Consider the following 26,120-nt stretch of genomic DNA (forward strand, 5'->3'; position numbering starts at 1 on the left):
TTTTTTCTTATTTATTCAGTGAAGGGTATGGTTATATATGCAGGTAGACAATAATCATAATAAAACAATGCTTAACTGTGACAGATAAAAACACTTACTTAATTAACAGCTTCCTAAATATAAGAATATGAATTATTTCTAAATATAATAATGTGAATTGAATTGTAGTGCTCAGGAAACAAGTTACAACCCATGCTCCCATCCAAACCAATGAAAGAGCACTCATCGACCATTAACATGAGAATATGGAAAAGTATAACCAATTTGAATCAGATGTCAACAAGACAAGTCTATTAAAATGATAAAATAGCTAATTTTATCATTACATATCCGTATTCTATTTTATTATTACATTTGCATAGTCTGATTAACAGAGGATGGGTACACTTTTATTAATTTGTATGGGAGTTTTGGTTATAACTTATTTCCCGAGAGCTAAAATTCATGAATGTAAATAATTTTGTGTATTGTCTACAATCAGTATCTCAAAAAAAAAAAAATAAAATAAATAATACCTCCTTATATATATAAAGCTATCAATAGAATCCTTTTACTAAACATTAATTGCTTCCTGTATTACTGGTAAATTCACGAATTTTAACTTCAGAAGAGGGGACTTTGACAGTTTAAGCCACTATATGGCATCTGTGAACTAGGTGGCTTACCAAGGGATGACAAATACATTTGAATTATGGAATACTTTTAAAGAAAAAATCATAGAAGCCATGAATGCATACATACCTTTAAGAAAATATTGCAGGGGTGGGGGGATGCTGAAATGGATGACTGGTGAAATAGAGCAGAAAAATATAGCATGGGACAGTTACAAAGCAGTAAAAAGTACAGGAGCCAACAACAGGTACAAGTTGATCTGTAATAGCACCACAAATAAAGTCAGGAAGGCCAAGGCTGTGTATGAGAAAGCATTGGCTAAGAGGGCAAAGAATAGGGAGAAGGAATTTTTCATGTATGTGAATACAAGGAAGAAAAAAACAAATCAGTTTAGACCCTTGTGCACTGGGTGTGAAAATGTCTTAGACAACCCAGCTGACGTGGATGAATTGAGCAGGTACTTGGCATCTGTCTTTACTAATGAAAGACCTTTATGCTGAGAAGAAGCTGTGAAAGTGAGACTGAGCTATATGAAATTAGTGATGTCGTAATTGTAGATGATTGATTATTAGAAAAACGTTTGAGCATAAAGGCAAGTAAGGCTCCCAGAGTTGATGACATATACCCTGTAGTTTTGAGGGAGTGTATTGAACTATTGAGGTTAATTACAAGGCCATTTTTGGACTCTCAGGAGATTCCTTTGGATTGGAGAAGTGACAATGTATCACCAATATATAACAGCGGTTCTAAAAGTATCTTAGGTAGATCATTTATTGAACGCACCTCGTAAGTGATTAGAGGCTAACCCACATTCTCAACACTGTTCTTTGAGAATGTCCTAGCTGTGTAAGGGCTTCATGAATTATGTTAGAAGAGATAGTGAGAAATCCTTTACTGCAATTATTTCCATTCCTGAGTCTTATCATTATTATTTTTTTTTAATTTGTTCTAAAATCCTGCTTTTGAGGATATCACTATTTATTTATAGATAACAACCACATTCAAATCTTCGAAAGCAGTGTTTTAAAACAAATCAAAAACAAAATAATAATAATATATTCAAAAATGGCAATAACTACAATAGAGACCTCCTGACTTTTCCTTCTAATATAATCCTTGATCCACCTACACAATTAAGATGCTCTCAAAGAACAGAATGCTGCCTAATTTAATTTCTAATATTTACCTGTTTTGCTGCCTTCAGCGTCATTCAAATACAGAAAGTACCAAATACATTTGAGAATAATCTGTATTCCTTTAAGAAATTAAAGGCAGATTACACTTTGCAGGTTCAAGTTCTTAATTTATCACTATTCTCCATTTTGATTTACCTGTGGACCATCCCAACTTAGGTTTATCTCCCCTCTCTCAGAATCAGGAAGATAAATTTCCTGAAACAAAAGTGCATGATGTTCTCCATGCACTTTTCTGCACATGTGCTGGCAAAGTCCAATTGGAGGCATGTCCTTTTTGTTTTCATAATCTTTCTGGGTGTCTCCTAGCATTGCAGCGATGCTCTTCCAAAACTTCCCTCTACCTTTTGGCCCTGCAGATTGATTCAGGGGAAGTGACTTTTCTTCCTTTTGGCTTCCTCTTCCAAGCCTAGAATGGTGTATGTGGAATTGCCATCTCTCTCTTTGTTCTTTGGTTCCTTTGCCCAATCCCACTTGCCTTGGTGACTCTCATTCCTCTGGCACTAGGGCCTGATGGTGACTTCTATGTGCTTCACCCCCCCCCCCCCCAAATACAGTATATCATGCATGTACACTGCATTCTTCACCTTTTTAAAAAATTATATCCATTCTAAGAACATCTTTCTATTATCTTAGATGTAATCTGGAACTGAGCTGCTTGGACTACCATGTACAACACATTAACTTCTAACCTTTGCTGACCCCCCCTCCCAGTGAGTGGGACTGCACCTACCCTAGCTGACACCTTCAAGGTGTATGATTTATTTCATTCCTTCAAAGGCTGCCTCTATACTACTCCATCCCCCTCTGCATAGACTTACCCACACTATCCGTACCTCAAAGTAACCATCTCCTTTCTACTCCTGCTCTATGCCAAACTTTATATCCCCTCTTACTATTCTCCCTCTACTCTCTTAATAGCATTTCCTATGGGATAAGTCTTCCACTACCTTCCCCCTTCTGCCCTCATCTAATCCTATCCTCCTTTCCTTTTCACTCGCCATCAGGACTTGCCTTCCAAGACCCTAGAATGGCAGAAGCTTAGTACAGTTGTCAGCCCACCTCGTGACATAGACTGGATCCAATATTGCTGCCTTCTATGTGATAGTATCCTGGTAAGAGATACGTAAAGGCACAATCAAAATTTTTAAAAAAAATTGTATTAATAGACCATATGTTGCATATCCCTGTCTTGGGAGTTTCATCAGCAGTTTGAGATTAGACTACTTACAGCTACTTTATTATAATTTGTAGGTTACATGATATATACAGACTGATTAATTAACAGATTTCATCGGCGTCTCCATAGCCAGGTGGGCAGGAACAGCAGTGCGAAGCACTTGCTTCTTGATCAGAAAAGGTCAGGGAATGACCACCGCATATCCCCGGAGCAATATGGCCTTAGTTGCTAATGCTCCTAAAAAAAAAAAAAACCAAACAGATTTCATCACTTGAAAAACTGAGGAAATACACTGATACTAAGAAGGAACAAACGATGAGTGATAAGTAATAGAGGGAGACAAGAGTTGTTTCCCAAAAAAATGTCTTAATTGCCCAGGGTTTGTCCTTGGTCAGAGTCTAACTAGAAGCCTGCCATTTCAGGGTCATACTGGATGGAGGGAACCTCCTGTTCTCCCTTCTGGCTAAGGTTTTTATGGTGGAAAGGGAGGCATGCCATTTTATGGCATGTAACCCTTCTCTACCATCCTGGGTGGTGAGAAGTTCATCAAGCTAGTCAAGAAATAAAAGGTCCAGGTCAAGTTCCAAGGTAATAAGTGCAAACATATGTCGACCAATCCTAGAAGAAACTGAAAGCATGCACAAAAAAACCACACAACCACACCAAGCTCGGCAATCTTGCATCCAGTGATGTGACATTCCACAGTGTTTCTGAAGCCCTCAGTTTCAACCCTGAAAACTTCAAAATTCTCTTCAATCTTTCCAACATAAATAAAAACGGAAAGGACCACCCAGATACTCCTCTCATATTTTCCCGAATCTTCTCCCAGTCAGGCTGTTCCCCCTGCTGTTTCTACTCCTCCAAACATATAGATACAGCTACTTTACAATCTCAAGGATCCCAGTTTTAAAAACCCAGTTTCATAAATGCATTGACATGAAAATTTCTTAAATTTTTTTTTACCTAGTTATTAATACTATCTACTTGGCAAAATTAAAATACCTTATTAATAAATACAGTAGTTATTTATTCTGGTTCATTTTTGATTTGATGCATTTTTGGAAGTTTATAACATAGCTTTCAAATAGATAATTTTTCCTTGATATTTTGTTATTAAGTCAAATATATATCAAAGAAAGATTTTGTAACAATAAAATTTTCAAAAATGAAAACAATCAGTTATGAGCAGCACTCAGTTGCATGCAAGGTAAGTTGGATGTAAAGGTTTCAACTTGATACTACTTTTCAGAATTTGATCAAATACACATCCAGGAAAAATGCTGTAGCAGTATCTTTTTCAAATTTTTTATTTTTTTATTTTATGTAAATTTTTTTTTTTTTTTTTTTTCCAGTGTGCAATATATTCTCTATTTGACACCAGTTTTTGCAATTTATAATGCAGCTGCCAACACAATTTCCTTGAAATTTTGTTAGTAGACACGCACTGAAGAAAGAATATACAATAATTTTCTTTTAAAACAATTCATTGTGAGGAGTGCATGCTGTTTTCTTTGCACCCAAAAAGACATTTATAGTCTAATTCTTTTCTATTCCCAATGTAACGAAGTTGGAGCATGCAATTGCTTTAGTTGAGCGAATCGCTAATGGCTACCACATTAATAATTCACCAAATGAGGTAGCCCTTATTCAGAAGAGAGCCTTAGTGAAGGCAACTGCTACATATTTACGTTAGGAATAACCTAAAAAGGCTTTGTAGCATTTCATATTTGATTCTGCATTTTTCCTCTTTGCACGATGATGGGTATTTCTAGAATTTTCAATAGAGAAGTCAAAGAACTTTTTTTTTTTTAGGTATTGGGAGTTTCAGCTGAGACAGAATAAATGAAGTGAGTGATATTGCTAAAATTTCTGTAGGGTCTTTGAGACTCTGCACACAATCTGTCAGGTTAAAATTAATAAAACAGTTTTTTTCAATTCAACAAAAATGCTAAAAGAATTTTTTATTATATAAAAAAAAATGCTAGCGTCCAACAGCTCTACATCCTTCTTAAAATGAGGCCTCCATAGCTGTATGAAGTACTCAAGCTGTGGCCTGACTTTATACTATGGGATAATCACCTCTTTATCCTTGCTAGCAAGAAATTGTCATTTGTAACCATTCATATATTCAACCACTATCCGGTGGTTGAATATATGAATGGCTATAATTAAAGTGCATCACTTCAGCTGACTATAGGTGGAAAAGAGTTAATGATAGAAAGATTAAATAACTGATGGAGTGTTATTTGGATGAACTGTTAGATATGAAGATTGAGACGTTCTTTATGGTGGGCATTTATGCCGACTATGCTGGAAGTGCTTATAGCATGGTAAATTGTTGCCTAAAGCATATAATGGGGAATGTTAACAAAATGCCTTGTGATGCTGCTTTACTTTGTCAGCCACAGATTGAACATATCATCGACACACCCTGTTCTTGAGAGATATCACAGTAACCAAAAGTTATGAGGATTACGGTCAAGAGATTAAGCGGCTGAATGTTCCTAAAGTGATTATCATTGAAAATATGTTAAGAAGCATCCGAATTTTGTTAGTAGGATGGGACTCCTCCACACACTAATGTGTGGAGGAGTAGCCCCATCCTGCATGAATCACGTGATGATGGAGATTGCAGTAATGTTTGGCTATCCCTGTGCACATTTCTGGACAATGAGCTCAAACCTCCTTAAAGAAAAATGGTCCAGTTACAAAATTTGATGTAAACCCACACCAAAATGGTAGCACATGGACAGTGGGGAAGCACATTGTTGATCTCCATATCTGATGATTATGGGTATTCACTCTTCTTACTGGAAATTAGCTTCATCTGTCCAGATGTTTCTTGGCTGCTTGTTATATCCTTGCAAGAAACCTTAAAGCAAAGTTGTTTCCTTGATGTGGATCAGTTCATGTTAGCTGTTGCACCACATGGATATATGGATGTCAAAGAAGTTTACATGTAGTTCATTGTGGAATATTAAGCTGTTGAGATACTTCCTAGTATTAATGGGCAAATATTGACTTCATGCTGCAATTTGCAATAGTAATGTCAACAGCTACCATTATGGGGAACATCCTCTAAAGCAAGCTACATATAAGTTGCCCATTTCTTCATATTTTCTCATCCTTTTGTGCAGACCATTTTGGGAAAGTGGTCCTCCTCCTCTTAAATGATTCTTCTGTTTGATTACCATTTCAAGATCTCTTGACTACATTCACCATCTGAGTTTTTAAATTCTATCAAAAATATCAATGATGTTCACTTGAGGAGATTAGATTTGCAATCTGGTGCACATAGTGCCAATTGCTCTTGGTATTAAAGTTTGGAAATTTTTTTTTTTTTCACTTTCTATTTCTGCATGCAGTGAACTGTATCCATTCCAGATGTAATCTTTCTCCATTAACAGTTTTTCATCTACAGTTAGCTAAAGTAACACATATTAATTATAACTGCTCTGTATATTGGAAAGATTATTGTTTGATATCCAGAGATCCATTTCTACTAAACATACTTTATTGGCTATGAAAACCATTCATTATAATTAATATCTTCAGTTATCTCCAGCCAATAAGACAGAAACAAATAAAAAGGTTTAATTTTCACTGTACAGTAAAAAAAAGTAAAGGATACATTGTGATAATTATGCTGATCATCATGAGACAGCATAGCATTTGCATCTCACTTTTCTGAAACACAGATATAATACACATTTATATTACAATTCACTTATACTGTTTGAGCAACATTACACAGAGTAATGTTGCTCAAAATGTATTATGAATCTAGATGGCTTGGCAGACCCAAATGATTTTTTTTTTAAATTTTTTTTTGAAATTGCTCTTGTATCAGGAAATCATGGTATAATTATAATTTTCAAGAAAATTATATCTTGATATAAGAATTTAAAAAAAAAAAAAAAAAAAAAAAGTGGAGGGCCCTAAGAATAGAATGGCATTCAAATAGAACACATTTTAACTGAAAGTAAAATGGCATAAAAAATGGTATTGAAATTTGCACATTTCTGCATGTTGGAAGAACTGTAAATTGCAAATTTATATAACTGATGATGAAAGTAAACTTACCTGAGCAGCTAAAAAATTAATATGTAAGAACTACATTTGTCATATGTGGTCTTGCCCATCTTCTTCAAACTTCATTACTAAACTGAAAATTGTTGATATTTATAACCCCCCCCCCAAATCATACATTAAACTCGCACAACACTAACAGAACTACCATTTTGCTGAAACCTTTTCAAAAAAACCTGCTTGGTAGTAATGCCAAGAGTTAACTTTTTTGCTGTCTTTTATAAAAAAAAATAAGAAAATTTAAATTATATATATATTTTTAAATTTGTTGAGGTTTGTTAGCACTGAATTATAACTACTTATAATACTTTCATTTTTTACACCTTCTAATTTGTTCTCTTTACATTTATTGTACATACTAGATTATGACCAAATGTTAAATGCATCTTTACTAAAGACAGCTGTAATTGAATTGCAAGGTCATTCTGGTGTAGTTATTGCTGCAGATTGGTTGGCTGGAGGAGAGCAGGTAATAACTGCTTCTTGGGATAGAACTGCCAATGTTTATGATATTCAAACAGGGGAACTTATTACCCAACTAGTAGGCAAGTATTTTTATTAGAATAAATATGAGTTAACTTGTTCACTAAATTATAGATTCTTTTTAAAACAATTATGAAATATAAAAGTTACCTGTGTTCCTATTTGGGTTGCTGACATACTGAATAGATATTTTGCATCTACATTCACAAATGAGGAATTTTTTAGAGATGAGAATGCCAGAAGTATATCAGATTCTAATAGGAAGCTAAATGATTTTGTGATAACTGAGAAAAAAGTGGAAGGAGAAATTAATATTAGTGTAGTAGTGGCAAATGGTGAAAAAAAAAGCAAACTTGGCACCAGCCAAAAAAAAACAAAAAAAAACTTCCCATTACACTTATCTATTCCATTCCAATAATTTGTGTAGTTCTTTGAATTTTTTTTAAGCTATCCGCTTCCACAATAGCAGATGAAAATTTGTTCTAGCAATCAACTACCTGCTGGCTAAAAGCAAACTTCCATACATCTATTCTGCAACTGTCCTTCCTCAATTTGAATTTGTGTCCCCTTTGTGTACATAGTTTGGCCAAGAGGAAGAATTCCATCAGCATCGAGTTTGCTCAATCCATTCAAAGCCTTAAACACATCAATCAGATCACTTCGCAGTTGCCTGGTTTCCAGATGCAACAATTTGCAGGACTGAAGCCTTTCTTGGTAAGAGCACCCCTTTGTTCCCCTCACTAATCTCATTGCCCTTCACTGTATCTGTTCCAATAGCTCTACATCCTTCTTAAAATGAGGCCTCCATAGCTGTATGAAGTACTCAAGCTGTGGCCTGACCTTATACAATGGGATAATCACCTCCTTATCCTTGCTAGCAAAATTCCTGTATATCATTGACAAAACCCATCCATTAGCTGTCATAGTATTAGCAATGACCACATGGCGCAAGGAAGCCTATGGCTTATGCTGCACCAGCCAATAAAAAAAAATAATAAAATAAATAATAATAATAAGCAAATTTAAAAAATAATAATTAATAAGAGAAAAGGAAATAGACAACCTATGTGTTTTCCTTCTCCCATAGGTAATTATCCAGCTGACCTTTGAATTTCCCCAAACTGACAGCCTCTACCACCCATGTAGGTAACTTATTCCAGTAATTTATAACTCGCTGGCAAAAAATAACTTCCTGCAATCTATTCTAAACATCTCCCCCAAAAAGCAACCAGAGAGGGTAATACTCTTGATCTGGTTATCAGTAGTGATCATTCGTGTATTAAGAATTTGCAGATAAAGGAACCACTAGGTGGCAGTGATCACAGTGTACTGATGTGGGATTTACTTAAAGATATAATTACCATCAGAGGTAAAGGAAAGGGTTTTTGCTTCCTTAAAGGTGACTACAGTGGTCTCAGACAGTTTTTAAATTCTGTACAGTGGGATCAACCGATAATGTTACCAACAGCAAATTATAAGTCGGAAGCATTCAAGGAATTAATCGTGGGAGCTACTAAACGTTTCATACCTGTTAAGAAATATTGTTCAATGTTTAGGCCTAAATGGTGGTCAAATGAACTAATGAGACTCGTGGCAGAGAAAAAAAATGCATGGGATGCATATAAATTATCAGGCGACACAGAAACCTATGTCAAATATAAGCAGAGTCTAATCAAGTCACAAAGGAAGTTAGGCAGGTGAAGGCAGACTTCGAGAAATCTTTGGCAAAGGATGTTAAGAAAAACAGCAAGGATTTGATTTCTTTACTTATATAAACTCTAAAAGTAAGGGGATGAATCAGATTGGTCCATTTGATATCGATGGTTCGACTGTTGATGATCCTACTCAGATAACAAACAAACTGAATGAGTATTTTGTATTTACATTCACACATGAGGAGTTATTAAGGATTGAAATGCCAGATCCTGTTACTGTAACATACCGGCATTACTGTGATTAACTATCCTGCCAACCTTTGTATCATCTGCACATTAGGCCTGAAATACCTTAATCAGTATCATTAATAAATATAGAAAACAACATTGTGCCCAACACTTAAATTTGGGGGACTCCACTAATAACATTAGTTCACACAAAGCAATGCCCACTGATAACACCTCTGACTTCTCCCACTGAGCCATCCCTTTATCTAGAGCAGTAACTTGCCCTTAATGCCACACTGTTCCAATTTGTACAGCAGTCTGTGTGAAACAGAGTATCTCTCTGTACATTAAAAAAGTTTTCCTCCTAGTGATATTTATTTGAGACAATGGGAGAAAAGGGCAGGTCAATTACGTCACTACAAATGTACGTATAAATAATTACATTGTTGTTTTCCATTGAAAGACAACTGCCTCCATAACTTTCACCAACCTTGTGCACATGCTTCCCTGTCTAATACATGACCATGCCCGGCATCATTTGATGTCCATTGTAATGTCAGCAGATGAAAGTACCCAATATAGTTTGGATATTTGTAAATAGTTTAATGTTTTGTAAATGTTTTAAATATTTATGTAGTTTGTAAATATTTTAGTCCTGCTCTTTTGGACGCAACAGTATTCCTCATGCATTATGGAACCCGAAGCAAAAGGCTTTTTCCTAAGTGACCTATGTAAACGCAAGTAAATAATTAGTAATATTTATTCCACCTTGAGAATGCTGCATGGTGGGATAGTCAATGGGAGAAGGGGTATATGGGTCATGTGGTATAAGTGGGGGGGGGGACAATTATGTCACTACAAATGCATAGATAAATAATTACATAGGTAATTTCCTGATTAGATATCGACAGTTGTCTTTTACACAGAAAAGATTTGACTTACTAGTCTTACCTCTATATTTTAGGTTGAAAAGTGTATGCGGGGGTTGGCAGGCAAAGCCCCCTAGTACGATATTAAAATTATTTTTTTTCAATTACTTGAAAAAAAATAATTTTAATTATTTTTTTCAAGTAATTGAAAAAAATGCTCTCAGTTACTCTATTATAATATCCAATCAGATTAGTCAGTCAAAGTTGCTTCTTAACAAATTCATGCTGTGATTGCAGTAAAAGTGTATTCCTGTCTAGATTATCCTGCATTACTTCTTTAACCAGAGACTCCATTATTTTCCCAGAATGTTAGTTAAGCTAATAGGTCCATAATTACTTATGTCACCTTTTGATCCACCCCCCAACGCCCTTGTGAATTGAGGATGCATTTGTACAACTCCAGTCTGCAGAGATTTCCCTGAATTCAAAGATGCTTTCATAATTATGGCTAAGGGTTTGCTTACCTTCTTTGTTGCCTCCCTTAATATAATTGGATAGATTCAATGCAACCCTTTCTTATGTTTAAATTCAACAATTTCTCTTCCACTTTCATCTCAGTTAATACAAAATCATTTATCTATTGCAAAATTATTTAATTTCTGAAGCTAAAAGTAAGTAAGGCACCTTGAGTGGATGGGATCTATTCAATTATATTAAGAGAGGCAACAAAAGAGGGGAGCCTCCGTAGCCAGGTGGGAAGGAGCAGCAGTGCATAGCACGCGCTTCTTGATTAGACCGCAGTTCAAGCCAGTCACCACCAAATATGGAGGATGTGGAAAGGTCAGGGAAGGACCACCACATATCCCAGAGCAATATGGCCTTAGTTGCTAATGCTCCTAAAAACCAAAAACAAACACAAACAGCAACAAAAGAGGTAAGCCTTTAGCCATAATTACTAGAGCATCCTTGGATTTGAGTGAGTTCCCTGTGGATTGGAGCTGTTGCAGATGTCTGTCCAATTCACAAAGGGGAATCAAAGGGTGACGAGTAATTACAGACTTGTTAGCTTAACTTCTGTTTCAAGAAAAATAATTGAGTCACTGATTAAAGAAGTCATGCAAGACCATCTAGACAGGAATGCAATTATATTTCAGTCACAGCATGGGTTTGTTAAGGAAAGATCTTGTCTGACCAATTTAATTGGATACTATGATGCAGTGACAGAGGAACTGGATGCTATAAATAATTTTGATATCATGTACTTTGATACTGTTGCACAAAGAAGACTGCTGTATAAATTGAAGTAGCGTGGCATTAAGGGAAAGTTACTGCTATGGATAAAGGGATAATTGAGTGGGAGAAGACAGAGGGATTGTAAATGGACACTGCTTTTCTTGGAACAACGTTATTAGTGGAGTGCCTAAAGTTTCAGTGCTGGTTTCTTTCTGATTTCAATATTTATTAACAATATTGATGAAGGTATATCAAGCTGTTATCTAAGTTTGCAGATGATACAAAGGTTAGCAGGGTGGTTAATGATTTGTCCAGATGAGTTGAGAAGTGGCAATTGAGGTTTAATGTTGATAAATGCAGGATACTGCATATGAGCAACGGTAAACCTAGGAGTAATTGTACAGTCCAACATGAAATTCTCTGAACAGCAACGACAGGAGGCTGCTTGGACAGCTCATATGGTTCTGTCAGTAATATACAGGAATTTTGTCAGCAGGGACAAGGAGGTAATTATGTATCATATAAGGCCATTGCTTTGCTTTTCTTTGCTTGTTTGCTAGCAAAGAAAAGCAAAGCAATTTCTTTTAGTCTGGGATATTCAATATAGTAACTTTTTGGTACATTTTCATGTATTGTATACTATGTTTCTCTCTCTCTCTCTCTCTCTCTCTCTCTCTCTCTCTCTCTCTCACTCAAAAAAAAAAAAGTACTTTTTGAAGTACAATAAACAATCAGTTGCCGTATGCATGCAATAGTTTGTATGCTGTTTTATGACTACATCATGACTGTTCAAAATATGAAAACATTCAGGATCTTGCAAGGATGCTGGATTTGGGAAGGTTTGACTGTAATAGTTTTTGTCAGTATAAATATTATGCTATAAAATCTCATATTGTCATAAATTTATAGACTTAAATATGTTAATTACACTAATAATGTTGTAAAGGCAACTATAGTGGTCTCAGACAGACAGTTTTTAAATTCTATACAATTGGGCAACTGATGATGTTGCCATCAGAAAATTCTAAATGGGAAGCATTCAAGGGGTATAATCATAGAAGCTACTAGACTTTTCATGCCAACTAAGAAATACCGTTCAAGGCTTAGACCTCTATTAATGTCAGATGAACTAATGATACTAATTAGTTCAGAGGGAAAAAATGCACGGGATGCATATAATCATCAGGTGATACAAAAGCCTATAGTAGATATAAGCTATTCTGCATCAAGTTACGAATGATGTTAGCCAAACTGAGGCATATTATGAGAAATCTTTGGCAAAGGATGCAAAGAAAAATAGCAAAGACTTTTCTTATGTGAACACTAGAAAGAAGGGGATGAATCACATAGGTCAACTTGATATCAGTGATTCAACTGTTAATAATCCTGTTCACGTTTCTGACAAGCTGAATAAATACTTTGCATCTACATTCACATTCGAAGAATTCTGTAAGGGAGTGGATACCAGAAGTTTATCAAACTTCTGGTATCCACTGGTATAAAGGGGGCTAAAGGATTTTGTAATAACTGAGAGGAAAGTGGAAGAGAAATTGCTAAAGTTAAATATAAGGAAGACTCCTAGGGTGGATGGGATCTATCCAATTATATTAAGGGAGGCAGGAAAGGAGGAAAGCAGATCCTTAGTAATAATGCCATAATTATGAGAGCATCCTTGGATTCAGCGGAAGTGCCCGTGGACTGGAGATGTGAGAATGTATCCAAAATTCACCAAGTCGGATCAGAGAGTGACATGAGTAATTACAGAGCTGGTAGCTTAAATTCTCTTCCAGGCAAAATAATGGAGTCACTGATTAATGCAGTAATGCAGGACCATCTAGACAGGAGTGCAGTTATACTTCAGTCACACCTTGGGTTTGTCAAGGGGCAGTTTTTCTGACCAATTTTATTAGATACTATGATGCAGTAATAAAGAAACTTGATGCACAAAATAATTTTGATATCATATACTTGGATTTCAAGAAAACATTTGATACTGTTGCATATAATACACTGCTGTAAAAATTGGAGCAGTGTGGCATTAAGTGCAAGTTATTGCTATGGAAAAAGGGATGGTTGAGCGGGAGAAGACAGAGTTGTTGTTAATGGACACTGCTTATTGTGGACGAATGTTATCAGTGTAGTCCTCCAGGGTTCAATGCTAGGCCCATTGTTGTTTTCTGTATTTATTAATGACTTTGATAAAGGTATATTAGGCTTAATGGCTAAGTTTGCAGATGATGCAATGGCTGGCACTGTGCCAACCATCGTATCATTTATTCTTGTCAGAATAAATATCAGAATAAGTGTTGCAGTTGCTATGCTACTGCAACAAGATCTAGAAAAATTAGGTGGTTGGGCTGAGAAATGCAATTGAGGTTTCAAATTGACAGTTGCAGTGTACTTCATATGGGTAGCAGTAATCCCAGATTAACATACAGACTGTGTGGTACTACACCCAGGGTAGTGGAAAATGAAAAAGACTTGGAGGTAAGGTAATTGTGCAGTCAAATATGAGATTCTCTAAGCAGTGCAGAAAGGCTGCCAGTGGACAAGACATGGGGTTTTGTCAATGATATACAGGAATTTTACTAGCAGAGATAAGGAGGTGATTATTCCATTGTATGATGTGTCAGGCCACAGCTTGAGTACTGCATACAGGTCTGGAGGCTTTTTTTTTTTTTTTTTTTTTTTAAGTAATAATAGCCTCTACATTTATTTATTATCACTTAATTTGATTGCATTAACTTCTGGATCTAAATTCTGAAATATTTTCAATTACAGCTTTTGTGAACCAAAATTAGACAAACAGCCACAATCAGGTGTGTGATGTCTTCTTCAGATTTTTTTTAAAGTTGTTTCATACTTCCATCTATTAAAAATAGTATCAGTTTTAAACACAGATAAGAAGGGCAGCATGTATTAGAAATTAAGGCAATTCATATATAAATAGACATTATTTGAAAGGTACATGAAATGACCTTAGGGAATAATGTGTACATACTTTCACACAGAAAATATAGACTTATGTACATATGCACATACTTGTGAAATTATTAAAAGACTTCACTGTAATAGTATATTGGTTGTACTTACAAAAATTTCACTCTAGCCATTGTTCATATTTTAAAAAATTTTCTCAATAGGCCATGATCAGGAACTAACCAATACAAGTACCCATCCAACACAGAGGTTAGTGGTGACATCTGCCAAAGACACAACATTTCGATTGTGGGATTTCCGAGAAGCTATCCATTCTGTTAGTGTGTTTCAAGGACATACTGAGTGAGGATGCATTTTTTTTACTTCCCCAGATTTTTTTTTTTTCTTTTATTTTAATAATATATTTAGATTCACTTGATCAAGATTATTTTAAGCATATGTATTATTGCATATTCTGGCTAAGATTTCTTGGCTGTGATGTAAGTACAGGCTGTCCTTATATTGCAAATTATTAGCAAATTATGTACCTATAAAAGATATGTCCATCTGTTTTTCCTTATAAACAATGATATAGTGGTTGGTGGGTATTGGGGAGGAGATGGTGTACCTGATGCAACCTTTTGTAGATATAAATATTAAATGCCTTAATACAGGGTCCAGCAGAATGATCTGACAGTTTTGTAAATGTTGTAACATAGGTACTATTGCATGTGGAGGGGTGAGGTAGTGATAATGGTTAGTGCTACATATACCATTTCAATTGCAAACGTGGCTTGGTCGGGTGAATGCCAAGCTTTCGCTATTGAAACATATTTCAAAATTAATGATTCTGTTGTTGTAACACAGCATTTATTCCGAAAACATTTAAACTTAGATCGAAACGTGGGTGTTCCTAGTAGGAATACGATATTGCTGTGGGTAAATAATTTCAGAAATACAGGTTCGGCTTTGAAAAAGAAATCTCGTGGATGAAAATGTAGTGTAAGAACGCCCGAAAACATTGAAGCCGTCAGTTTAGCCAAAAAGGCGTTCTCCACGTCGTTCAGTTGCAAAGCATGCTAGGGATTTCAGATCAAAGTGCAAGGCAAATTTTACACGCAGCTCTGAAGTTTCATCCGTACAAATTGATGGTTGTACAGGAGTTAAGTGCAAATGATTTGTTTCTTGCAGAGCAGCTTGTGAGACCATTCTCAAACGTTGAAGCTGACGCCATTGTTCTTTCCAGTGATGAAGCTAGTGTTCACCTCTCAGGATGTGTAAATAAGCAAAATTTTCATTATTGGTCTGACACTAACCCACAGGAACTTCACCAATGTCCACTTCACAGTGAACGTGTGACTGTTTGGTGTGCAATTTCAAGCTACGGAATCATAGGCCCATACTTTTTTGAGGAGGACAATCATGTCGTGACAGTGACTTTGAATCGATATGTGCAAATGTTGTGTGACTTTTTAAGACCAAAGCTCAATGAATTTGGAGATCAGTCTGTTTGGTTCCAACAAGATGGTGCCACTGCCCATACGGCAAAAGCTTCTATGGATGTTATCAGAGAATTCTTCCCCTGGCGTCTCATTTCATGTCATGGTGACCTTCCATGGCCTGTGTGACTTCTTTCTTTGGGGCTACCTCAAAAATATAAAGTGTTTAAAAGCAGATTGACATCTCTTGATGAACTCAAGGATGCTATCCAACAAGAAATTGCAGCAATACCACAGGAAATGACCACAGCAATACCACAGGAATTGAGGCTACATGAGTGTGAGAAAAGAGGGAAAATGTTTGGATGATGTAGTTTTTAAGATGAAGTAAAATATTGTAAATAAAATTGTAATAATTACTCTATACAATGACACATTAAAAGTTTGAATATGATGACTTATTTCTTTTTCGCAGTCAAAACAAAATAGTCAGATCATTCTGCCGGACCCTGTATATTAAGTACATTTCTTAAATACATGTCTGTTAATAGCTTACCATGAACAACCCAATTCTTCTATGTAGATCCTAACTTCAAAGAAGATAAAATAGAAAGTCTCACTACATCCTACATTGCAGGTTTTTCTGTTGATTTTTAGCGACTGCCATCTTTTTCTGTTGATTTTTAGCCATCTATATATTACAAAATGGATAAGAAGGATATGTCATGATTGAGCAGTTTTCTCAACATCAACTTTACACAAACTGTGCTTTGGATGAAATGACAAATTTCAAAACTATACCCATGATTGTAATACTAGCATGTATCAATTAACATTTTAGTAGGCAAATATCAGTTTATAACTTTCTAGCTAAATTATTCGTTATTCATTGACCAGTGCTTGATGTATTATGATCCTGAAAATAGGAATTTGTTATATTTATAATAAATAGGCATTCCATTAAAATATTTTATCTCCATGCACTGTCTTTAGAATTATTGATTATTAGGAACATTAAAAGTATGCATTTTCAAAAAAAAAAAAAAAAAAAAATATATATATATATATATATACAGTCAATTCTGGTTATTTGGGACACATCGGGATAGTGCATTTTGGCCCAATTAAGCGGCTGCCCCAATTATGCGAAGTTTTACGTAAATAGTTAAAAATATAGCTGTACGATTAAATCACATTATGATGGACTCACCATAGTAAAGTACTGTTCACTATACGATATGTAGTAAGTGCCAGTCATTGTGATCACGTTTGTGAATTGAATTTTAATTCTATTAAACAGCGATTCTAATTAGCAAAAATAGGAGGAATATTATCCACAGGCTATAAAAGTAAATATATATCAAGCACAAATTTACACTTTATTACCTTACCAATTAAAAAATTAAATGACACGTGAAAATCAGAATATTTTCCACAGGTTAGCAGAATAAAAATAAATTTATGCTTGCGTGCATAGCTTAATTAATACGTACTGTAATATGTACATACTAACAAGTTGATATTTCTGTTCACTAACATTTGTGGTTGGCAGCGCCGTGCTGAGGGTGAGGCAAACGAGGTTCCTGCCTCAGGTTAAAAGCTGAAAGGGGTGCCAAAAGAAGGATTAAATAATTGCCAATGTTGCCATCATTAACAGTAGGGTGCAATTTTCCATTCTTGCCTCCGGTACTAAAATGGCCTGGCATGGCCCTGACCTGAGTGAGGGTTAAAATTTAAAACAGTAAAAAAGATGAGCAATCAAAAACAAAGAACACGGCACACACAGATCGCAAGTAACACGATACGCGCAAGTGAGAACGAAATAACAAGTTACGAACTTAAAAAATAGGAATGAAGAGAAGATTCTGAAAATTTATTTTTTTATGTGATTGAAGATTTCATGGAAGTGTGAACACATTTTGCCATAATAACCCACAGAATTCCAGCTGTCTGTATTATCGCAAATTCAATAAGATGAGTTTACTATCCATTTATATAGATTGCACTAACAGAAAAGCTCAATAAACAGAGGACTGCTAACTGTTTTTATTGTTTTATGGTTGTGACCTCCAGAAATCCGACCGAACCACATGGTATGGTCTGAGACGATCGTAGGGTAATCTCGAGTGCTGTGGTCTCCTTCCCCGATTAAACGGCATGTTGTCCCAATTAAGCAAAGTAAGCCCTGGCTATTTTCTTGATTGGGTTCTGTTCTTTAAGATTTGTCCCAAATAAATGGCTGCCCCAATTAACCGGTGGCCGAAATAACCGGAATTCAATACACACACACTGGGTAGTTATAAAATAAGTTTCCCTATTCAGGAGATCCTAGTGTCAAAACAGTTAGAGTTAGCACTGTGAAAATCGGCGGGTATGTCATTTAGGGTATGGGGAAGCGATTTGTAGAAGGAAAAAAATGTTTGTTCAAATTTCTGCCACCAGGAGAAAAAATGGCACTGTACATATGTAAAAGTTGTCATTTACTTCAAAACACGCTGCTTATGCAAATGACATCCTGTTAGATAAAAGCAGAAAGGTCAATGCCACCATCAATAACCATTATGGCTCTTACAAAAAAAGGGACTTACTCTTTTATTAAAACTGTTCTACCAGAATAATAGTAACCCTAATGCAGCACTACGTGAATATCGGAAACTTCAAGTACCTTTGACATCAGTGGGGCTTCGAAAACTAATAAAGAAATTTGAAGCGACCAGGGAGTTAGGTGTAATTCCAGGCAGGGGACAACCACATATCAGAACAGAGGTAGTGGATGAAGTGGCAGTGGCCTCCAGGTCAGAATGCAAAACATTACCCGTCAGTAGTGTCAGAGGTGTATCGAGAGACACCTTCCTTGGTTTACTGTACATAAAGTGCTTCGAATAATTTTACGCTGGTTCCTGTACAAGATTCACATAGTGCAAGAACTAAAGTCTTGTGTTCAGCAACAACAAATAGACTTTGCTCTGATTTCTGGCTCGTATGGAACTTGATGATACGTGAGCTTTAATGATCTTGTGTTCTGATGAGGCACATTTCACTCTTCGTGGTGCTGTAAATGCACAAAACTGCTGAATATGGGGAACTTCTCATCCATCTGCTGTGCATGAAAGACCACTACAAAGTCTATACGTTACAGTATGGTATTGATTCACAGCAGAGTTTATAATCGGACCATTTTTCTTTAGTCTACACCTCATGGCCCCATAAGGTGTACAGTAACTAGTGCATGGTACTGCACTCTTCTAAGAGATTGCATTATTCCCACTCTGCAAGAAAGGCAATGCTTGGAGACTGTACTGTTCATGCAAGATGGTGCCTTCCCACGTTGGTCAACAAGTGAAGGAACTTCTCCGTTCAACATTCGGAAATGATTACATCATTTCTGCAGTTCTGGCCAGCCCGATCAGCAGATCTCAATCCCTATGATTCTGGCTATGGGGGGGATATCTGAAAGACAGAGTATACTGTGGCGGCATACAGATGTTTGTTGATTTAAAAGTAAGCATTAAACAGCATGTAGCCAACATCCCCAATGAGATGCTATGCAAAACTGTCGCATGCAGTCCTCTGTTTTCAGAATGTCATCTCAAGTGAAGGAAAGCACATAGAACAATATCTGTAGATTTCTAAGTTCTGATATTAAAATGTAATCCTAAGTTAAGTATTCCATCTCGTGCTTACAGTGCTAATTTCTCCCCTGGTAGCAGAAATTTGAACTAATTTGTTTTTATTCTACAAATCACTTCCCCATACCCTAAATGACATATCCACTAATTTTTCACAGCGCTATCTCTAACTGTTTTGAAATGGGGACTCCTGAATAGGGAAAACCTTATTTTATAGCCACCCGGTACATACATACATTTTTTTTTTTTTTTTTTTTGTTAATTGTTGGCGCATCGGCTTCTGTGGCATAATGCAATGCACCTCCCAAAGTTTTTGCATTTTCTACTCTGATCCAAGCCTGAGGCGGGATTTGAACCCACGACCTTTGGGTTGCCAGGCAGGCACTTTACCCACCTGGCTAGCCCAGTCGGCTACATACATGCACACATAGTGAAATCTCCCTTAATGAACACCTCTTGTTTTGGACATTCAGGCTTGGTCCTGGCCAAAAGTATTAGAAATTACATGCTAGATGAACTCTCTAAAACGGACAATACAGATAAGGATACCTCAATTATTTTCAACCTCCCTAGAGTAATGGGACACTTCCAAGAGTAATTGATGCATACTTTTTTTTTTTTTTTTGTTGGTCAACAAGCATTTGCACTAAAGGCAAGTGAAGGTCATTACAGTATATTACTAATTAGACTTGTGATGACCATGGATTACTCAGAGTAGATGGCACAATTTGTCATTAATACACTCACTACTGCTGGTAAGGAATGTTTACAAACTTATTTTGGTTGTCTGATGCAGTTGGACAGTTGTGCATCACTTAGCAAGGAAATAAAATTTCCAAACTGAGATAAAAGTGTGAAAATAGAGCTGTCGTACATAGAGTACATGATACAAATCTGAAACCACTTCCAGGTGTTAGAAGATATCTTCAAGGTTTTATTCACGAACTGGAAAAGTGCTCTGCAGTAGATGGCATCATAATCGCAAAACAGTAATCACAGCAGAACTTGCCAACCCCGAGAAGGTACATTACGTACTTTGATTCAATGAGCTGAAATCTGCTACTGCTGTTATGGGTAAATTTTGAACACAGCTTAAAAAAAACCACTAAGTTGACCCACAGTTATGCAGTGGCACAGAAAATTTATAAAAGATGCATGTTTGTGCATTCACCCCAGCAGAAGTTATAGCTAAACAAGAGGATGCAGTGGAACTTGTTCAAGAAAATTTTATGCGAAACCCAGTGAAATCCATATGATGTGGCATTTGTGAGCTTAACATGTCATGGTTAGCAGTGTGTAAAATGTTACATTGCCATCTGAGGATGAAACCATACAGGTTACAGCTCATACAGAAGCTGCTGATCAATGACAAAACCAAGAGAATGGAATTTTGTTAGTAAATTTCTCAGTGATTACAGTTTTGCAATTATGTCATCAACTGTAGCATGCACATTTTCTGATTGGTAAATAAAAACTTGGAGATATCCTCTATCACTTGTAAGTGGTTTCAGATTTTTTTACATATATCCTATTTATGTAATAACTTTTAGTTTTGAAAGGAGGTTTGCAGACACCCTGTACATTCCATATTCCTGTATATATGATAAAAACACTGTGATGCTTAACATTATCTTCATAACTACTTTAGTGACAGTGGTGTATATTTTTTTGACTGAAGGATGATGACAATTTTTCATGCTGTCACTTACCACTTTCACTTAGCAGTGAGAATTGGTTGTCATTTAAGTAGCTACATATGAAGTTTTTTCATGTCTGCAGATTTTCCGTTAGGATCCTAGTCAAAATTTTCCTAGGCAATCAATGAATGCTATTTGTTTTATGAAATGAAATTTTTTGCTGTTTGTGGCAGGGTTGTATGCAGAAATTTAAAAGGGGAAGAGTTTGATGTATTAAAGGGGAGGGATCTCCTATTACATTAAAAATAATTTCTGTGCAAACAGAAATGATGAATATGGACTAAAACTGGTTAGTGTCATCCATAATAAAAATGAAAATTTTCAAAATAAAGTGCTCCAAACAAAACCATTCATTTCTACTAAAAGTTATTTATTAAAAAGTTAATTAATTGAGACACATGTACAATGATAATTAATAAAAAAAAAAGCTGGGTGAGCAACCGGTTACAATGAATTTCATTTTTCTGAATTACTGAAATTGGCTACACTGATCTCTGCAAAGTGAATACTTCATCTGATCTAGTGGTGTCTACTTCAGAGAGGTTTTGCTGTATACAGAAATATAAAATATTATTTTGTAACTATTTTTATATGTGTACAGGAGAATTAGTTTATATGTTACTGACAAAGTGTGGAATCCAGGCATTGTATAGAATGTAACACACGCTTCTTGATTAGACCCGGGTTCGATCCCGTCACCACCAAATACAGAGGATGCGGAAAGGTCAGGGAATGACCACCGCATATTCCCGAAGCAATATGGCCTTAGTTGCTAATGCTCCTAAAAACCGAATAACAAACAAACAGTTGTATAGAATGGCTGGCAAAGTATGAAATAAACGGTTCTTTATCATCCTATGATACTATTTAAGTGAATCACAGTTCAGACTTTTATACAAAGGCATATATTGGGGAAGAGAATACCGATCCCTTTTATCTCACTGTTAAACCGAATATATATCTGTCATAAGTACTAAATATAATATAAAAAATCTGTTTTATGCTTATTAAATGCATTTCCCATTACCGTGTTCCTAACATATAGAATTTTTTTTTAATTTTTCTTTTTATCTTTTTGTATATTCAAATATTATTTTGCACATTACTTACTTTATTTTGTATACAAATATTATGAAAAATGCATTTATTTTTTTTTACTATTTCTGGGCCTGAAAAATGTAAAATTTATAGCATCATACAAATGTAAATGTTTCTCAATACTTTTGAAAATTGGTTTCTGAAACATTGGAAATGATGCATCAGATTTATGGAAAGGATTTTTTATAATAGAAGGTTTAGTAGATGATGACCATAAGACCTTTAACTGTTTATGCACCGGGGGAAAAAAAAAAAATTGAAACAGGCAAACAGTTTGTATATTTCAGCTGCTGTTCAATTGTTGATAAATTTACAAAAACTTTATGAACATTTCACATGGAAGTCGTCGTGGAATTTTAAGTGATGATTTGAACATGTAGGGTTGCTCAGCATGTGTCACCCAAGATGCTTACTAACTATCATTGTAGTGAACAGGTGGTGAATTGTAGCAATCTCAGAACAGCAAATGACCTTTAAATTTTCTCTGACTCTAAAACAGAGTAAATCATAGATTTGGAAATCATCTCATTTGCTACAATCGTTACATTTTTATTACTAATGTTTAATTAGTAATAAAATCTTTAATAACTAATGTTTATATTGCTGAGCTCTTGAATAAAAAAGAAATAGTCTATTTTTACAGTGTCTGCAGTAAAAATCACGTTTCAATCATGTTTTTACATCAAATATTATAAATATCACTTGATTAATAATTTTTATGTTGTTTTAATGATTATTCCATACTTGCTATATTGTTATCATGTATTTATATTTTTATAGATTGACATGTGCTCTTTTGCTCATTGTTAGATTTTTTTCATACTGTATGTTTGTTTTTAATATAAAATAAAAGCAAATTTTGGCAAGACAGGCAGAAAGGGAAAGTGATGCCATGGTGGTACCATGCCCTATAAATGCATCCCTTAAGGCAGGGGTTGGCACCCTTCTTCTGCATAGGGGCCTGGGGCCATGTCTGTGAATGAGCAAACTGGTTACAGTGAATTTCATTTTTTCATTGAATACTTTCATATTATGTTTATTTTATTTAAGTAATATTATGTCTTAAGGACATAATATTACTTAAATAAAATAATGAGAGTTGATGCTGTTTATTGCTCAATGTTGTTGTTATTTGGTTTTTAGGAGCGTTAGCAACTAAGGTCATATTGCTCCGGGGATATGCGGTAGTCATTCCCTGACCTTTCCGTATTTGGTGGGCACACGCTCGAACCCCGGTCTAATCAAGAACCGTGTGCTACACACTGCTGCTCCTGCCCACCTTGCTACGGAGGCACCTTATTACTCAGTAGTCTCTCAACATTAGGCAACAAGCTGGATGAGACCAGATGCAGGATGTCATCTAAATGGGTATCAGTCAGTTGGGTTCTTAACTTGCTCTTCATGTATTTCATTTTTGAAAAGAGTTGCTCGCACTTGTAAGTACTACCGGTCAAGTTGGTATATTTCCCAGATTCAAGAAGATATTTCTTGTAAAACTCTAGTAGAGATATGCCCTCTGCATGAAATTTGGATCTTAATAGATCACTGCACTGCATCTCACTAAGTTCCATTTGAACATTTTTTGGTACAGTATCCACTTCTAAGGCAAAAAGCCTGAAATCACCTTTGTGCAAACGAATGTCAGCAAAATGGGAAGAAAGCTCGCTTCTCAAGTCACTATCACAGTCATATATGTTGGCGTCTGTTGGTTTGGACTCCTTGAGTTTAGGGAAATGAGCTTAGTTTGATTTCTCAAGCTGGCATTCCCACAGTTGTAATTTTGTTTCAAAGGCAATGATGTATCCACATATCTTATGTATCAGCAGATTTCTCTCCTGAAGCTGCAAGTTCAGGTTGTTTAAATGGGATGTTAAATCCATCAGAAATGACAGACGTGAGTGCCATTTGGGATCACGAAATTCTGAGGCATTCACAGTTTTATTTTCAAGGAATGTAGCTATTTTTTCCCTCAGAGCATATACTCTTCCTAACATTGTGCCTCGTCTGAGCCAACAAACATCACAAAAGTAGAGCAGGTCCCCGTACTGAGTCTCTGCTTCCGACGAAAGTTGTTGAAACTGTCAATGGTTTAATCCCCAAGACAAGATCAAGTTTACTGCCCTTACCACTACGTACATCACGTCCGTCAAATTTGAAGCCTTAGCACATAGTGCTTACTGGTGGCTTATGCAGTGCATTTTTTTGGACTTTGTGTTTAATTCCAAGGCTTTCCATGTGTCTTTGAAGCAGAGCCACAATACCTTTTGTATTACTTTGAATAAGGAAAGATACAGTGCAGATGTTGTGCTGGGTGTGAGAGATGGTTCACAAAGCATTCATAACATTGGACAATGAAAGACTGGGAGTTTCTTAAACACAACTCACCTGTACACTGCTCATTTCTCATGCAAAAAAACTCACTAAGCAAAATTCTTTTGGTATTACTGTATCCCCTTCTTACTTGCTTGACCTCTCACTATGTGATTTTTTTTTTTTTCTTTTCTTTTCTTTTCTTAAAATGACATTTAAGACTACTTTCACAGTGTCTTATAAATGTTATTTAATACATAACCCACTAATTTAGCACATAACTTATAACCCACTGCTAAAAGTTATAAAAAAGACCAGTTGTAGGGAAAAGGTGAGGCTGTTAATATTAATAGATATGTATCATCTAAAATAGTCAAGTCTTGGCATTTTGGTAAACCTTGTTATCACAAAACCCAAAAATTTAGGTCCCTTGAACTTTTATTAATTAGATTATCCTGTAATTGCAAAAACATTTCTTATAAGTACTTTTGCTGTAGATACCATATTTTCTGCTTCACCAGAAAATTGTCGAATAAGTTTTTTTATTTTGGGAATAAAATAAAGATCACATGGTACAAAGTTGAGTGAATAAGGAGGATGTCAAAAGGCAATTGCAGTATGCCATTACCTTATGACATCCTCCTTATTCACTCCACTTATTTTCTCTGTGGGTCATTAAGTGCTTGACAGATCAGATCTTTTCCCTCTGATTACATCTCTCAAGCACTTAATGATTTCTAAGAGTATATAGTCTTTTTAACAGTATGGCCTCTTGGTAAAAATTCATAGACTTACACCTTTATACTAAAAACATAATTCTAGTTTTTTAATCAATCCTAATATTTTTATTTCTGGGAAGCAGGATAGACTTTAACTCAGACAGTTTCTCTGTGGATCCTAAAGATACCACATTTTATATCCTGCTGCTTTTAGAAACACTGGATCAAGATCTGGGCCAATTCCTTTTGAAAGTTCAACGTTTGTTTTTATCTGATCTGCAGTTTAAAATTTGGGAACAAAAAAGTCATCTAATCTTTCAAGTTTAAGACATCAGATATAGCTTAGCAGTTACCATACAGTATTCTACTTAGAAAGTCTTTCTTCAATTCTTATTTAACAGTCAACCTAAATAATTCTTCTGACACAAGGGACAAGTTAGGTGACAATGCAGTCTTACACAATTTTGTATTATCCTCATTGATATCACCATCCATTTTTGAAGTGCTTATACCATTAAGATATCTTACTTCTTGATGGGGCTTTTTTACCACTTCAATAATAATTTCTACGGCCTAAATTTACTTTACTGTTTGACCCTACCTTGTATTTATATATATATATATATTAAATATTATATTTATTATCTGTATGCTTAAGGTTACTTAGTCGCTCAGTTCCATTTATTGATTCCAAAATAGTTTCCAAGTTCAAAAGTCAGGCCACAGTTCATCCTCAGTCTTATATCAAAATACTTAGTGATATATTA

At 35.5% G+C, this 26,120-nt stretch overlaps 1 protein-coding gene across 2 annotated transcripts in view; it reads left to right on the forward strand.

Annotated features, from left to right (window-relative positions):
• Wdr37 (WD repeat domain 37) overlaps positions 1-26,120 on the forward strand; it is a 224,605-nt gene that overhangs the window by 164,487 nt on the left and 33,998 nt on the right. For both annotated transcript variants that reach the window (XM_090389395.1, XM_090389396.1), the window contains 2 exons: positions 7,437-7,619; positions 14,686-14,824. In XM_090389395.1, coding sequence (XP_090245521.1) covers positions 7,437-7,619; positions 14,686-14,824 — 322 coding nt within the window. The remainder of the gene's footprint in view (positions 1-7,436; positions 7,620-14,685; positions 14,825-26,120) is intronic.

Source organism: Mastigoproctus giganteus, unplaced genomic scaffold (assembly GCF_048544385.1).
Source record: "Mastigoproctus giganteus isolate SK-2022 unplaced genomic scaffold, ASM4854438v1 scaffold_15, whole genome shotgun sequence".
In the NCBI taxonomy this organism is placed as follows: Eukaryota; Metazoa; Arthropoda; class Arachnida; order Uropygi; family Thelyphonidae; genus Mastigoproctus; species Mastigoproctus giganteus.